At 53.2% G+C, this 15,456-nt stretch overlaps 5 protein-coding genes across 5 annotated transcripts; 2 read left to right on the plus strand and 3 right to left on the minus strand.

Moving 5' to 3' along the window:
- Window positions 1–1,142: 1,142 nt before the first annotated feature.
- Window positions 1,143–5,192, minus strand: AB675_3701 (Histidine protein kinase NIK1; the record flags this gene model as incomplete). The annotated part of the gene is made up of 3 exons (XM_018143776.1): window positions 1,143–2,680; window positions 2,749–4,269; window positions 4,316–5,192. The coding sequence occupies 3 exons, from the start codon at window positions 5,190–5,192 to the stop codon at window positions 1,143–1,145; spliced, it is 3,936 nt and encodes a 1,311-aa protein (XP_017997001.1).
- A 2,467-nt stretch (window positions 5,193–7,659) lies between these two features.
- On the plus strand, window positions 7,660–8,664 carry AB675_3702 (uncharacterized protein; the record flags this gene model as incomplete). The annotated part of the gene is made up of 1 exon (XM_018143777.1): window positions 7,660–8,664. One exon carries the CDS (start codon window positions 7,660–7,662, stop codon window positions 8,662–8,664), a length of 1,005 nt encoding a protein of 334 aa, XP_017997090.1.
- A 59-nt stretch (window positions 8,665–8,723) lies between these two features.
- On the plus strand, window positions 8,724–9,782 carry AB675_3703 (uncharacterized protein; the record flags this gene model as incomplete). The annotated part of the gene is made up of 1 exon (XM_018143778.1): window positions 8,724–9,782. The coding sequence occupies one exon, from the start codon at window positions 8,724–8,726 to the stop codon at window positions 9,780–9,782; it is 1,059 nt and encodes a 352-aa protein (XP_017997070.1).
- Window positions 9,783–9,848: 66 nt separating this feature from the next.
- AB675_3704 (uncharacterized protein) lies at window positions 9,849–11,274 on the minus strand (the record flags this gene model as incomplete). The annotated part of the gene is made up of 3 exons (XM_018143779.1): window positions 9,849–10,386; window positions 10,436–10,883; window positions 10,935–11,274. 3 exons carry the CDS (start codon window positions 11,272–11,274, stop codon window positions 9,849–9,851), a joined length of 1,326 nt encoding a protein of 441 aa, XP_017997051.1.
- Window positions 11,275–12,236: 962 nt separating this feature from the next.
- On the minus strand, window positions 12,237–14,306 carry AB675_3705 (uncharacterized protein; the record flags this gene model as incomplete). The annotated part of the gene is made up of 1 exon (XM_018143780.1): window positions 12,237–14,306. The coding sequence occupies one exon, from the start codon at window positions 14,304–14,306 to the stop codon at window positions 12,237–12,239; it is 2,070 nt and encodes a 689-aa protein (XP_017997027.1).
- Window positions 14,307–15,456: the final 1,150 nt, after the last annotated feature.

A 15,456-nucleotide genomic window follows, 5' to 3' on the forward strand; every position in this document is an offset into this window, starting at 1 on the left:
GACCGATCACCAACGACGTCAATCATCAATCATCTCGCGAAGAGTTCCCCGTGCTAGCGCCTTCCAAGGGTTAGTGTTGATTAGTATGTACGAACGATAGGTATGGGGAAGGCTATCTCTCCGTACAACAATCTTGCTGCCATATTCTGTGAGGCAATTAAGCGCTTTCGCTAGCACGTGTCCAAAAACCTCACGGTACTTTATGATCTCGCACAAATTGGATATGAACAGGCACATCGGAGGCTCAGGAACCACACGCACCTCTTCTTCGAGTTACGCGGAGTCTCCGACGACCTGTGACTTGGGGATGCGGAGCCTACCTAACGGCAATGGGGGCAGTGGTCGCCCATCCATCGCTGCCATATCGCTGACAAACCCTTCTTCCCAGCTTTATGACTTGCCCGCCGGAGACATCGTTTGCTCGGGCGAGCAGATGGGAGTCATTGTTAACGAAAGCGCTGGGTTCAGAATCATTCCTGTCCTGGATTTTGGAGCAGCCAGGACTAGAAAAGCATTGAAAAACGGTCAGGTGCCTGTAGATCTACACTGGCGGAAAGCCAATAGCTGCCAACTCGGCGCCGAGAAGAATATGGTCCCGAGTTGTGCAATTCGAGCCAACTAATGAATGGTGATACAGCTGTTCATTCTCTCGCTATGCTCGAGTTCCAATTGATACTTCATCTACAGGTAGGAGGCAGCACAACAATCGTGCGTTCGACCTTCTCAGTCGTCAGCCCTTCCCCCATCACGTCCTATCCAACCAAGGTCGTTCGAGCTTGTCTTCTCCACGACCCTGCTTCCCACACAATATAATGCAGTAGAACGAAGCAAGTGTTCTTCCCTTCTCTTGTTCTTCAAATCAATGTCGAAAGCCCCGATCTCCCACCAAGAATCAAGAACCGAGGCCATGCAAATCAAAGAGCACTGTCGGCCAAATGCCGCAGCCCTGGTGAAATCCCCTTGAACGCCATGCTGCCGAAAGAGGGACGTGCAGTCCATTCTTTGTACTCATTGACGGACACAGATAACGTGAAGCGTCGATAGACATGAATCAACAAAGCAAGTCCAGTCAATGTAGACCGCAGTCTAGCCATCATCATGAGCTGTGACTTCGCATCAAGACCTTGAGAGGAACATCAGTATCAGTAGCTTTGGAATCGCTGAGCGCTCGCTCTCACATTGGTACTCGCCGTGCTCATTGGGTCATCCATGCCGTCCTTAGCGACAGCCGGTGACTCCACAGAACCGTGTAGCACTGGTCCTGTCGTCGTGATGCTTCGTTCTTGATACATCGGTCTCGTCGGACTTGTCGGCGGCTCGAGAGTCTGCGCCTGTTGCGCAGCCACTTCCTCTTTGGCAGCATTCGCCGAATTGGCTCCAGTGCCATTTGACTTTGTCCGCGCATGCTTGTTGAACATGGCTGTTACACCATCGGATGCTACCCGCAGAATCGTCTGCATCAACAAGTTCTGTTTGAGCGGCTTCGACAAGTATTCATCCATCTGCGCCTGTATGCACTTTTCCCTATCGCCCAACATGGCGTGAGCTGTAAGCGCAATGATCGGCGTTCGTGGTACATTGTTGTCCTTCTCGTATTGTCGGATCTCACGTGTCGCTTCGAAGCCACCCATGACTGGCATTTGCACGTCCATGAGCACCACATCGTACCTTTGCGTCTTGATGAGCTTGAATGCTTCGAGTCCGTTGCCAACCACAGTGACAACGTGGTTGTACTTCTCCAAGATCTTGACTGCCACCTTCTGATTGACTTCATTGTCTTCTGCCAGTAGGATATTGAATGACTTCTTGTAGTCCTGTAACAGTGGCGTGCTTCGTCCTTCCAGAGCTGGAATCATGCAATTGCCGAGATCGATCAATTGACAAGGCGTGGTCATGTATGAGGCCACACCCATGTCCAGGACAGTCCGCAGATCCATCGATATCGATTCGCTCAGCAACACCATCGGAATGTACTTGAACTTGTCTTGCGCTCGGAGCGTCTTGGCGGTTTCGATCGTGTCGATGATGATCACATCGTACCCCTTCTCCGTGGTTTTGCCTCGTTTCACCGGCTCAGGCTCAGGCGCATCCGCTTCATTGTCAACGACCAGGATCTGCAAGCCAAGCTCCTTGATCATCTCAGGAATCTGTGCCGAGAGTGTGGTCTCGCCCTTGTCCACGAACAGCACACGGTGCTTGCGGAATGGATACAGTTGCGAGCTGATCACGCTGATGTCCTCGGCGGCGTGCTTGACAATGCAGGAGAAATGGAAATTGCTGCCGTGGCCAAAGTCGGACGTGACCCACACGTTGCCTCCCATCAGATTCACCAATCGCTTCGATATCGAAAGCCCGAGGCCAGTACCGCCGAACTTTCTCGTTGTCGAGCCATCAGCTTGTTGAAACGTATCGAAGATAAGATCTAGCTTGTCGGACTGAATCCCTATCCCAGTGTCCGATACCACGAACTCGAATGGGAATTCAGAGGGGCCACATTTGCCGATCAGTTCTCGATCTTTGCGGATGGTCACTTTCACCTCGCCCTGATCGGTGAACTTGATTGCGTTGCCCACGAGATTTAAGATGATCTGCCGCAGTCTGAAAGGATCGCCGATCACGTAATCCGGTACTGTGTTGTCGACTTTGAATGCTAGGCGAAGGTTCTTCTCGTGGGCTTTGACTGCTAGTGACTTCAGAGCGTTGAACACGGTACCCCGAACAGTGTAGGTATCGCTTCAATCGCCATACGATTTGCTTCAATTTTGGAAATGTCCAAGATGTCGTCGATGATAGTGAGCAAGCTGTTGGCCAAGTTGTGCACCGTATTGAGCATCTCTCGCGGATGAGGCTTGAGGTCGTCGGTATCCAGTGTCAACTGTGTCATACCGATGATGCCGTTCATGGGCGTACGGATTTCGTGCGACATGTTGGCAAGAAACTCTGACTTGGTCCGATTAGCAAACTCTGCTGCTTCTCGGGCTGCTGTGTTCTTCTGAATGCTGTCTCGCAGATTGGATATCATCTGATTGATCTTCCTCTTCAAGTCGTCCATCTCGCCGGAGGCGTTGACGCTGATTAACTTTGAGAAGTCGCCCTCAGTCGCTGCATCCGTGATTTCGCCGAATGCTCGCACTTGTGCTGTCAAGTTTTCGGCCATCGTGTTCACGTCTTCTGTGATTTCCTTCCATCGCCCACTAACATCGTGCACGTTGGCCTGGCCACCCATTTTGCCGTTGACACCCACGTCTCGAGCCACTCTTCGCAATTCGTATGCAAATTGTGCCAGTCGGTCCACCATGTTGTTGATGGTCTCTTTCAGGGTCCGGATTTCGCCTTGTGCTTCGACCTCGATTTTCTGGCCGAGATCTCCTCCAGCGATGGCCTGAGTAACGTGCGAGATGCTTCGCACTTGCTGAGTCAAATTGTAGGCCATGACATTGACGTTGTCCGTGAGATCTCGCCACTTGCCGTCAACGTTGTCAACTCGAGCTTGTCCGCCCAGCGTGCCGTCTGTGCCGACTTCTCGAGCAACTTTGCTGACTTCGAATGCGAAAGTGTTGAGCCTGTCCACCATGGAGTTGATTGTTATCTTCAGATCCAGGATTTCGCCCTGGACATCGGCCTGGACCTTCTTTGACAGATCACCGTTCGCGACAGCTGTTGTGACCAGGGCGATCTCTCGCACCTGAGTCGTCAGATTGTTTGCCATGCCGTTGACGTTTTCGGTCAGGTGCTTCCAGGTACCCTCGACGTCGTGCACAGTCGCTTGTCCACCAAGCACACCATCCGTGCCGACTTCTTTCGCGATCTTTGTGACTTCCTGGGCGAATTGCTTCAATTGATCCACCATGGCATTGATGGTCTGTTTCAGCTGTAAAATCTCGCCTTTGCATCTTGCAGTCACTTTTCGAGTCAAGTCACCCTTGGCGACGGCTGTTGTGACCATGGCTATGTCGCGCACCTGTGATGTGAGATTGTCGGCCATAGCATTGACACTGTTGGTCAGCTCGTTCCAGGTGCCCTGCACACCTGGGATATCTGCTTGACCTCCTAATACACCCTCTGTGCCGACATCGCGAGCCACACGTGTGACTTCGGTCGCAAACATCCGTAACTGGTCCACCATGGTGTTGATGGTCTGCTGAAGATCGAATATCTCGCCTTGGGCACGATTGTGTACTTTTTGACTGAGATCGCCTTGCGCTACGGCTTTGGTCACTGTCGCAATTTCTCGAACTTGGGCGGTCAGATTGGCTGCCATGACATTGACTGTAAAAGGTTAGCAACTGAAGGCTGGATGTAAAAGGCGACGTACCGTTGTCCGTCAGCTCTTTCCAGATGCCCTGGACATCTTTGACCTGCGCCTGGCCCCCCAGTATGCCTTCCGTGCCTACTTCGCGAGCAAGCTGAGAAACTTCACTGCCAAACAGTTCAAGCTGGTCCATCATAGTGTTGATCGTCTTCTTGAAGGTGGCTATTTCGTCGTCCATTTCTGTGGCTTGGATCTGGACACGATTGGACAGATTGCCACGAGCGACCTGTGTGACAATGCCGCCGATTTCGCGGAGGGCTTTCTGGAAAGCCTCGTTCGCTTGTTGGTGCTTGCGCAATTCCCTTTCCAGCATGCCGACATCCTCGTTCTCGACTTTTCGGAAGGCTTGTCTCGCTTGCTCTTCTGAATTGCGCAGACCGCGACTTATTTCGTCGATAGTATCGCTCTGATTTTTGATCTGTTCTGCTTGCTTCTGAACGTGTTCTCGTAGTACACCAATGTCATCTTCGCTGACGGTGCGATCGAGCTGAAGTTCACGGGCGGCGAGGATGTCGTTGATTCGTCTCGAGCGGCTGGATATTGAATGCTGACGCTCGGCGCGTACAGGAACTGACTCTGTGCCATTTTCGGTGGCTTTGGTAAGAGATGAAGCTGGGCTTGGGAGTTCACCTGGCGTGTCGGGCAGAGACTTGCTGACGAGATCTGCTCTGGCTTCGAGATAGTGTATCCGTCTTGCTAGAGCACTGAGCTCATCCTCAAACTGCTCTTTCGCAGGCGTGTCTGGGCCTGGAAGCTCGTAGGGCGGTAAACGGAGGCCATTAGTCGCAGATTTATCGCTATTTGATAAGGGTGCAGCACCCCTAGCCAAGCCCCTCAGCAAAGCCGAGGCGGCGGCCAGAGTCTCGTCGGAGTGAGACATGAATACAGAAGGTGTTATGGCTGCATTGGTGATGAGATCGGAATCCTGGCGGTGGGCGCAGTCGAGTTTCCCCAGACTCGGGGCGAGACAATGCCACCAGCAATAAACGCAAAATGGTGGCAGGGCCGCTCTCGGCCGGACAAAGAGTGTCGACACGTTGAATCTGCTGGAGGTCGTAATTGTTATAGATAGTATACAATTAGAGAGTGTCTAGGGAACAGAGCGCAGCGTGTGTAGAAAGTTCAGCGGGCAATGCAGGGCCGCCGACGTGCTGCTAACGTGAAGGTGGAGAGGAATTGATGATAAAGAGGATAGGATAGCCAAAGGTAAAAGGATCGTTGCAGGAGGACTGGACGCTTGGGAGCGCCAGGGTCAATTTCCCGCCTCTTTGGGCGGACTGACTCCGCTGACAGAGTGTGTTTTTAGGCGAGGCGATAATGCGATGATGTAGTAGTAGGGGTAGAATAGGGAGGTAGTCGTGACAGCATTGATAATATTGTCGCTATCCAGGTGATGCCAACCTGTCGACGACAACACCGAGAAGCGGCGACGATGAAAGCTGTGTTAAAAAGGGCAAGTCCCGAGTTGGCTCTTGCCTAACTTCAGTTCTCTATCAACGCTTACATGGACCTGACTTCCTCTTTATTTGGGTCCGCACCTGCACTGAGGCCTCTCCCATTCACTGACTCTCCTCTATCCACAGCCGCTGCTACTATCCAATCCAAGCATGGTTTACCTTGTGTGTTGCCCCTGCTATTCCTCGGCAGCTCATAACCGGCGCCACTGACGCTCATCCTCGTGTTCTCCGTTCCTCTCATGCCCTGTGCACCTACAAGCAATAGATTTGCGATATTCGTACATCGCCTCGCCGCTTTTGATTCGGCAGAACCTTTGCAGGAACTGTTGGCTCGCCCGAGTCACACGGCAACGTCGCTACCTGCCTTTCTACTGCAGTCGAACACTCAGGATCATGCAATTGTGAGGCATCGGTTCTGGTAAGAAATCCCAATTTCGATCAAACGTGTCATGAACACGAGGAATGTCCTCCCACCCATGTTATTTCCGAAGCACTGATCACATCAGAGGCCCCACCATCACCGCACGCTCGCCGCCCCTGTTCGCTGGACGAGAACCAGACACCCAATGGTGCCGAGAAACGGGCGAGCAACCCCCATTATTCAACAGTCCGCTACTGGCGCTTGCTTTACGCGTAAGAGACCGACATTCAGCGCCGTTCCAATTAGCACATTCTCGTCAGCGAGGCCGCACCTGCGAATGCCTTCCAAGTGTTCAACCGCGTTCTTTGATGCGAGCTGCAGTTCAGCACAGATGATCCTGTTCCGCCCAGCGTCTGGGACTTCCTAAAATTTTGAGTCGGGTACCAAAAGTCAAGGGTCTCCTAACTTCGACTCTAACCGATCGACTGATGCTTGTTCTCCGTTTTCTATTCAGGGCACAAAAGCATAAACAACGTCACCCCTTCTCCTTTCTGTACCGCGCATGTTGTGCGAGCGATCAACGAATCCGAAACGTGAATCTTGTGCTCGACGGCCACTGCAATACAAGACGCACGTCTGAAGCCTTCGAAGAGATATCTGCAGTCGATATCCTTGCCCAGCCACGAGTTCGCTAGCGAAACAGTCGTTCGCGAGATGAAGCATCGCACAGATCAGCAGTTTCAGGTTCTCGTTTGCTCTCTCTCAGTGGTGGTGGGGGAGATTCGACTGCTGATCCGGCCCTTCGACCTGATGCTCCGCGTTTCGCTCAGACAGCCTGATGAGTGTATATCAAGCAGAGCTGTAATTTAGACATCACAGCAATATGCTTGGCTAGGCTGGTTAACAACTGACCTGCGCTACTAATACATGAGGGTACGATTGGCGGACCATGTCGCTACGAACTCCAAGCAATGATTGCAGCTCTGGCATTGGCACTGTCGAGGCCGCAGCCTCCGTACAAATGGACGGGTGGTTCTTTGAGATGTCTGGCCACAGTGACCCCGGGTCCGCTAGAGAGGAAGCGAAGTTACAGGCGAAGGGGTCAATCGCCCAGCCATCCTTGAACAGCTTTGCCGGATCGGCCATTGTCTTGGGCACAAGGATGTCAACGCAGTTCTTCGTTCTACCGTCTGTGAAGAGCTCGCAGCATGGCAACCAGCGTCTGCGCCTTGACCACTTTGCATATTCTCTTCGATCAGCGATTGGCGAGTGCAACTAAGAAAATTTCAAGCCACCGAGGAGAGACTAACCCATAGCCCGACCCATCGGAAAGCAAGGCTCAACGCGACGACGAAAGTACCGCTCCGCCGCAACGCCAAGGTTAGTACAAGTCAGCTTTGGCTGCATCAACACTTCTAGCTTTTTGTTGTAGGATTTCCCTCGCAGCATAACTAGAACCTCTGTCCTTTCTACACTCTCGGAACGTCCGCTCGTCAGCAGGTGCAGACGCGCACATTGTCGACATATCGATGCCAGTACCACAGGTCTACATCAAGATCTCTACGGCGGTCACTGCGCACAGCCCTATTGCAGCTACCTACACTTTGCGCCGCTATCCGTGGCGGACATTACTTGGCATTGCTGGACCGTTGTGTTTCCTAGGATTCTATGCCCACATATGCTATTACTATCTGGACAAACAGCCCATTTACGGCATTCTTCTAACCAGTAAGGCCGACGCTACGCCGATGTTCTACGCCTGGTTCGTCATCTCGATATTCTCCCTGGACTGGGCGAGGACTGCCCTTGCAAACTTTGAAGCTGCAGCCTTGATGCATCCGTGGCTTGCTCCACCCAATGCATCGGAGCTCTTCTGGCATGCTGACAACAATTGGGCAAACCCTTTGTGGTGGTTGCGATTCTTGCGGAATGGAATATGCGGCAATCTCTACTTCAGAAAGCCTTCAGACCAGAATTCGGCGTACAAAACTAAGGGAAAGTTCCTCTGGATATTGCTCAGCCTTGTTTCAGTGGTGTTCTTCAGTGCTGTACCACTCAGTGGTTTGACCATGGAGCTCAGTCCGGTTCTCCGACCCACCTCACGGAAGTCGTCTATCCTTGGGCCAGGACCGGATTCGTACAACCAGATCGGGAACCAAGGCCTTGCGCAGATCATAGCAGGTATCTGGAGGCTGGGTGGAAACACAACTCCATCAGATGTGTCCTACTTTTTTGCAGCAGAAGGCACCGAGGATGTATCGCTTACGTACTATGAGGACATGGCACGGTCCCAAGTTGGGGGGCCCATCACGACCTTCCTTGGTCCTGCAGTGAACGAAGAGGTGTCGGGGATCGCCTTTGGAACGAAAACAGAATTCTACTGTCGACAAGTTCCCAGCCGAGATTTGAAACTCGTCGGAGCTACAGACGATCCCTCGACGAATTATACGGTGATGCTCAAGCCATTGGATGAATTTCCGCACGGTATTTCAACCTTGGGCCTATCTGGAGTTGGTGTCTCCGACTTCGCATGATCTGGCTATCTGAAAGGGATTTTCCAACCACTCAATCTGTTTCTCATCCACCCTACAATATGATCCTGGCCGCCGATGGGTTTTATTATTCCACGGGCGTGCCTTATGGCGCAGGGACACTTGAGAATAGCTCTCGAGGCTCTGACGAAACATCATGGTCGAATGGCGAGTCACCAGTAGCATATCTTGAGCTGTTTCTCTGGCAGGGCGAAAGATTTAAAGTGGGCTCCAATGGCGAGATAATGTACGGTGTCCTTCAAGACGACCCGGTTCTCCGAAGTTTGCTGGAGAACGAGTCGCCACTTCTGCAAAAGGGCTTCAGAGATGGCATGCGCTACGTCGGATTCGCCATTCAGTGCGATGTGCGATCACAGCTCGGATACGCGTTCATGAATCCAGCGAGTCGAACGTTTTCTGATTTCCACAACACGGATGCAGAAACCTTGGGCTACAACAGTGTGTTCTATCCAAATATGCAAGCGGTCATGGCAGCTGGTGGTTGGAACGTGTCCGCACGCCAGCTACGAATGGCGGACGGGGAGGAGTCGCGCTTCCACTCGCTGGCACAAGCGATCGGCTTGCCTGCGGCGAGGAGTCCCTGGGTATACGGACTGAACTTTGCGCGTTACCCTGCACTCGCCCCAGAGAACGTCGTGTACTCCCTCTACCGCTTGCTTGGACAGACCGTGATCGTGCCCATGGGCGCAAGATCCCAAGAACCATGGGAAGGGGATCTCTATGTCCTGGAAACAGTCCGCTGGCTTCGCCCAGGACCCGTTTCATGGAAGATTGTCCTCGCCCTCCTCACAATCTGGACCACTATAACCGTGAGTCTCTCAATATGGACGCTCTTCACGAAGCGCTGGGCTCCTACGCTTGGCGGATTCGAGTTATTCCGCCTGGGGGCAGAATACACGAACGAAGTCCACCGCTTTCAGGATCGGCGATTTGAGGGTTGCACCATGGCGCTGAGGGATATCCCGGGTATGATCGGGGCCATGCCGGGTGACAAGCTGGGAGCCGAGGAAAGCTTCATCGGGTTGAGTGAGAACGTGGCGAGCAGAGACGGGCGGTATGTCTTTGACCGAGGGCAGGCTGGTCTGCATCGGAGCGCATGATATAAGCATCGTAAACCGTATCTAGAGCAGGAAACGCATTCTGGTGCATTTTGTAACTTGGAAGGCTCAAAGACCTAGTCTACCCAGCCAGCCACGTGCCCGCAAGAAGTCCCGCCTGGCAGCATACAGCAGCAATGCCATGCTCTGGCCCTCACTAGTCGTGTCAACAGCCTTCGTGCTTGGAACTCCATTGATCTGCGCAACTGGCCCAACTCTGCCATCTTGATGAACATGCTTAGCAACGGCAAACAAATTACGGTCTGCCCACGTCATATACTCTGGTTTTGCAAACACCTCAGGCAGAAGCGTGGCAAGTCGATAAACGGCCGACGTCACGAGTGCTGTCCCAGCAGCATCCCCAAAAGCCCATGCGGAGGAGGCGGAGCCAGGACCATCGAGATAATTCTTGAGGAGGTCTGAGTCATCTCCACGAGTCTGCAAGATCAGGCAGTTCAGCATGTCCTTGATTATGTTTGTCAGGGAAGCGATAGCAGCGTCTCTATCGAAGCTTCTCCCGTCATCAGACCAGGAGCGCAGCCTGGTGGTAGTCCACGGCTTCAGTGATGCTAGGACACGCGTCATTCCTGCGATTGCCCACGCGTTGCTGATAATCGTCAGCTCGTCGGAATTCTCCATCAGCGAGACTTACCTACCTTGTGAGCCAGACGTAGGGGTCGGTACAGCAGACATCCTTGGGTAGCTGTCTCGGCTCAGACACGATATGGCGCCACAGCCCCGAGCATTGCGCACCGCTTGCCAATCTAACATCCGTAGCCAGTGCCTCATTGTATAGCTGACATTCCCTAACAGCATAGTCTAGGTACTCAGCAGACTCAACTGCCACACCATAATAAGCCATAAACGGCGGCACCGTGTAAACGAAGTCTCCCCACAACTCAGGCGGCTCGTCCCGATGGGAAGTCGCAGCATGGGTTTCGTTGATGTGGAATTTGGTCGCGTTATGCAGGAGGTACTCGGCTTGACTTTTTGCGGCGTCTCGAAATGCTTCCGCCGATGGGAAGGCTGGGCGTGTCTGACAGGGATCCCTGGAGGAGAGCAAGACCGCTTGAGTTCCTAGGGATGCGGGATCTGCAGGTGAGCCTAGTCGATCAGTACGTCACGCGGCTCATGTCAGTCTTGATCGGATCCTACCACCGCCATCGCACAGTAGTGTGCCGTTGACCTGTGTGTAGGCTGCAGCACTAGCGAGTCCGGGCACGCTGTGAAGATCGCATGGGACCATGGGTAGACGGCCATGGGGAAAGGGGTTCGTGGCGAAGACGGTCAGTTCTGGGTTGTGGACTTCGAGGAGGGCTTGTGTCCACACGCCTTGCTCCCATGATCTGATCGTGTTGTTGGAGAGGTAGTGGCTGATATGGAAAGGCTCGATGTCTGCTGTGGAGAATGGGTTGCTTGGTTTGGATCGGAGCCACGCGATTAGGGAAACGCAGAGTGAGAGGGCGGCAGTTGATAGCTGAAGTATTGGTGCCATTGTGTACGTAACGGCCCCATGACTGAGCTCACTTGATGAAGGAGGTGAACTCGAAAATTAATGGAAGGACCGTCCCCAGCAGACTGGTTTGACGAAATTGTGAGATATCTATAAGACGATAGGTTGAACCACGTGTGGCTCCAATTCGTTCATGAGACTTACATAAGACCGGTTGATACGGCACTGACAAGACCGGATATCGTTCATCGACCTCGATGCAATCATGTCCAACGCGTCCGACCACCTCAATGCAAGCAACCGCCTGCTTCATGCCACGCTGGAGCGCCATATCGGCACAAATGCTCGCCTTGAAAATATCAATACTAAGGCTATGGTGCGTTTCCCGAGCTGGGTTTGCTGGAGTTGTGAAATATATTTGCGTAATGATGTGAACTTTTTACAGCCCAGGCCGCAGTGTTGGACGAGCACCGATCCTGACCACGAATCGAGAAGGTGTATGGTGCATGAATCGGAGGTCCGCATACTCATAAGCGGACTGGGTCTTCATGGCCGAAGAGCTTGGATGATCAGGCCCATGAGAGAAGTAAAAGTTACGCTTTGAACCCACCTCCTCAACGGATGACAGGCTTCACGTGAGACCGGATGACTCGAGCACGAATTTCTCAACGTAGTTGGAGAATACACTGGCATGATAGTTCTATCCATGGATGTTTTGCTCGCTATCACTGAAGTTCAAGTAGAGTATCAGGCCGTAGACAACAGAATCCTTGAGCTGCTCGTCATCGTCATCATCAAGATCGTTACACAGTTCGTGCACAGAGAAGAAAGTCTGGCTATATACATGCTTCGAATCGTTCATTCCACCTTATGTCTGGATCATCAACACGTTCCACTCTTGCTCGATACACCATGAATTCTGCGTCCACGGTGGACAACGTATAGTCTTGCTTCCTCCATTCTCTCGCAAGTCCCTCCTCAATCCTCACACTCAACCAGTAGACTTAGATGCTCAGCCCCTCCAGCGCCTCCAAAAACCCAGCAATAGCACCAGCCCCCAACAGTCCCTTCGTCGCACCTTCTGCGAGTTTGCCCTTCGCACCCTTTCCCTGCCTTTCCGGCCTGGCATGCGTGCCCAGCAGATTCGCTAGGACTCTGTTCCCTTGTTGGTCAAAGACAAAAGGCCGGCCTGTGGGGTCGTAGTGCACCTGCCTTCCATCGCGGTCTAGCTTCGGGGCAGGAAGGCTACCGGGTTGTGATTGTTGGCGTTCGGGTGGTGGGTATTTGCTGGAGTAGGAGGATCGGGCGGAGGTGGAGCCGTCGCGGGAGACGGGGCGCCGCGAGGAGTCTTGGTAGGGGATTTGGATGTTCCTGTTTGCATTTGCGCTTCCGTTCTGTGGTTGGGGCTGGGGTTGTACGGCGCCGGCGGGCGTATACCGTGCGTGAGCGGTGCTGAGTCCGGGGTAGCTCGATTGTGGTTGGGCCGATGAGGAGGCCGGCCCGGTATTGTAGTGCTGCAAGGGGTGGCCTGGCTGTGAGTGTGGAGAGGGTGCGTACGGATTATGGGCGTTTGCGACGTTGATCGGCGGGTACGGACTCAGACCCGGTGCGGAATACGCGTGCTGCGGATATGGCCGTTGACCGCCTTGCACTGGCGCGCCTGGCGGCGGACGAGGCGAAGCGTGAGGGTTGTGCTGTCCGGGGTATAACGCAGGGAAGCTTCGTTCTTGCGTCGGACTGTTACTGCCTTTCCGAGGGCGTGTTCGTGGATAGCCTTGCGGTGGATGTGGATCGTGGTCTGAGTCGTCTGATTCTGATGCCGAGTCGATGATGTGCCGTCTTGGCGCCTTCTTCTGCCCGCGAGAGCCATTAGAAAGTGTATCGCCGTCGTCACTATTATCTTGCGAGATCGAGGGCTGGTAGCGTCTGTACTCGTTCTTTCGTCGAGAATATTCTCGTTGTGCGGCCGCCGATTGTGGTTGACGCCAGTCCGTGGTGTTGCCTTCGAGGTATAAAGGACCTTTTCGTTGCTGGTCGTTGGGCTCGTATTCTTGCGTTCTACTGTTGTAGCGGCGGTAAGGGTGCATTCCGTCGTCATTGTCGTCGTCTTCTTGGAGGTTGTCGACTGTCGGGACGTAGCGGTTCTTGGCTTCTTTGGCGTGCCGCTTCTCGCGAATATCGTACCACCGCGTCCAGCGCTCGAGTAAAGGGTCAATGACGTCCGAGGAGACTTGTACCATGTCTTTGGATGATTTCTTGATATCACTGAGCTTGTCGTCAAGGTCGCCGAGGGAATACGCCGGGAGTTTGACAAGGGCCAAGGATGATTCGTACCCTGGAGGGGCCGTTTCGATGGCCAGGCGTTGAGGGCCGTCGGTTTGCTGGACTTGGTTGCTGCTGACAAGCGCCAGATCGTTGCCTTCTTTGGCTTCAATTGCAGCGATTTTGTGGTCGTCATCCTCGAGGCAGGAGGCTTCCCATAATTTGTCCATTTTGCTGCGCTGCCAATAGCGAACGATGAGAACGTTCTGAGCCTCAGCACGTTCTTGCCGTATCAATTCCTTCTTCAGCTCAACTTCATCTGGCGAGTCGTGGCGGCTGGTGGAGGCCATGAGTTTGCCTAAGCTGAGAATGCCCTGGAAGAGCGAGACGTCCATTTTGAAGGAGTCGAGCTGAGCGAGCATGTATTGCACGCGATGTCGTTTGAAAGCCCATTGGAAGCGTTGTTGTACTGTGTATTGAGGAGTACCCTCTGCTGGCTTTGCGCGGACTTTGTCGAGCATGTCGTTGAACTGGTCGAATATGTCCATGGCATCCTCGGAGATTTTGTTGATTCCCTCGAGCGCTTCGGTGCTGTGGACCGAGTCCAGGGATTGTAGCGATATTCCAACATTCTTCAGTGCTAACGAGAATAGTGTGACTGTTTTGGAGATGTTGTGTACTTCGAGTCCTTCTCCTTCGACTTCGCACGAGACGGCGTTGAGAATGAGCGATGTTCGAAATCCCGCGCCGGCAACGCCTATGATTTCGCTGATTACAGCTTTTGGATTCAGTATGGCTCTGGCAGACGGCATTGTGCGCGCACCTTGCTCTTCATTGGAGACCATCTCAACATGTGCAAAGTACAGATGCGATCATGCGACAGGGAAAGGAAGCAGCGACATATCAATGTCGAGTTGTGGGGTGAAAGTGGCAGTCGTGTGCAGGCGGTGATTTGAACCAAAGGTCGAGGGGTCACAGCATATGTGCAGGATGCTTGTGAGTCAACACGAGACAGGCTGCGACGACAGTAACGAAAGTAGAGGATGCGACAACACGAATCCAGGAGCGACAGAGGGGGAGGCGGCTGCAGCAGGTTACCAACTGACCGGTGAAGGCTTGCATTCAGCTCGTCAGTGTGGGGATCAAACTGCGCCCTGGAGAGCCCTCGATCGGGGGAACTGATGTTCGTGCGTTGGACAAGAGGCCCAATCGATCGGTTACCTTACCTGTGGGCAAGCGTGGTTGATGCACGGAGAAATGAGAAGAGAAGGAACGAGGGGATATGGCCGAATGATATTTTCCCTCGCTGGAGGCTCTGTGTGGGCATGGAAGGCAAGTGCGGCTCGTCGCGTGGTCTTTCACCGCCCGGAAGGCAAGAACACCAAAGATCCTTCAGGCTCGGCAGGTGCGCCATGCCAAAGGTTGCACGCCAAGGGATCGTTCACTGTCCAACTCATGCGGCTTTGGTCGGTGACACACTGGTACTGCCCACACTGCAGCTAAAGCTCGGGAGAAAACTGCTGTTTCGTGAGATTGTGCCACATGGCAGAAACGTATTTTGCTCGTTGAACATGCACGAGTCAAGCAGCGGAAGCAAGTATACAGGAGCCGGGGCTGACGGGTGGTTGTGAAGTGTCATCGCCGATTTATTGAAAACTGCTGGATCTCATATCCGGGTACATTTCTCTAGGCTTCACACTCCACGTGGTCGTGTGCTGTGCCTTTCCAATGAATCCAAACAGTGGCCTGATGTATCAATTCTACAGCCACAGCCTTTGTGTTCTGCGACAGGATGCTATGGTGATATTCAGCAACTAACATCGACAATGCTTCTATATGGTGGTGTGTACAAGAACATCACATCTTCCAAGCCTATGCGTTGATGTGCCTGTGCAACGTTTTGTCTCATGGACGCGTCTAGACTCGAAAAGTGCTCTCGGTTCGGATGATTGAATGTCTTGG

This window comes from Cyphellophora attinorum (assembly GCF_001299255.1).
Source record: "Cyphellophora attinorum strain CBS 131958 chromosome Unknown Contig26, whole genome shotgun sequence".
NCBI lineage: Eukaryota > Fungi > Ascomycota > Eurotiomycetes > Chaetothyriales > Cyphellophoraceae > Cyphellophora > Cyphellophora attinorum.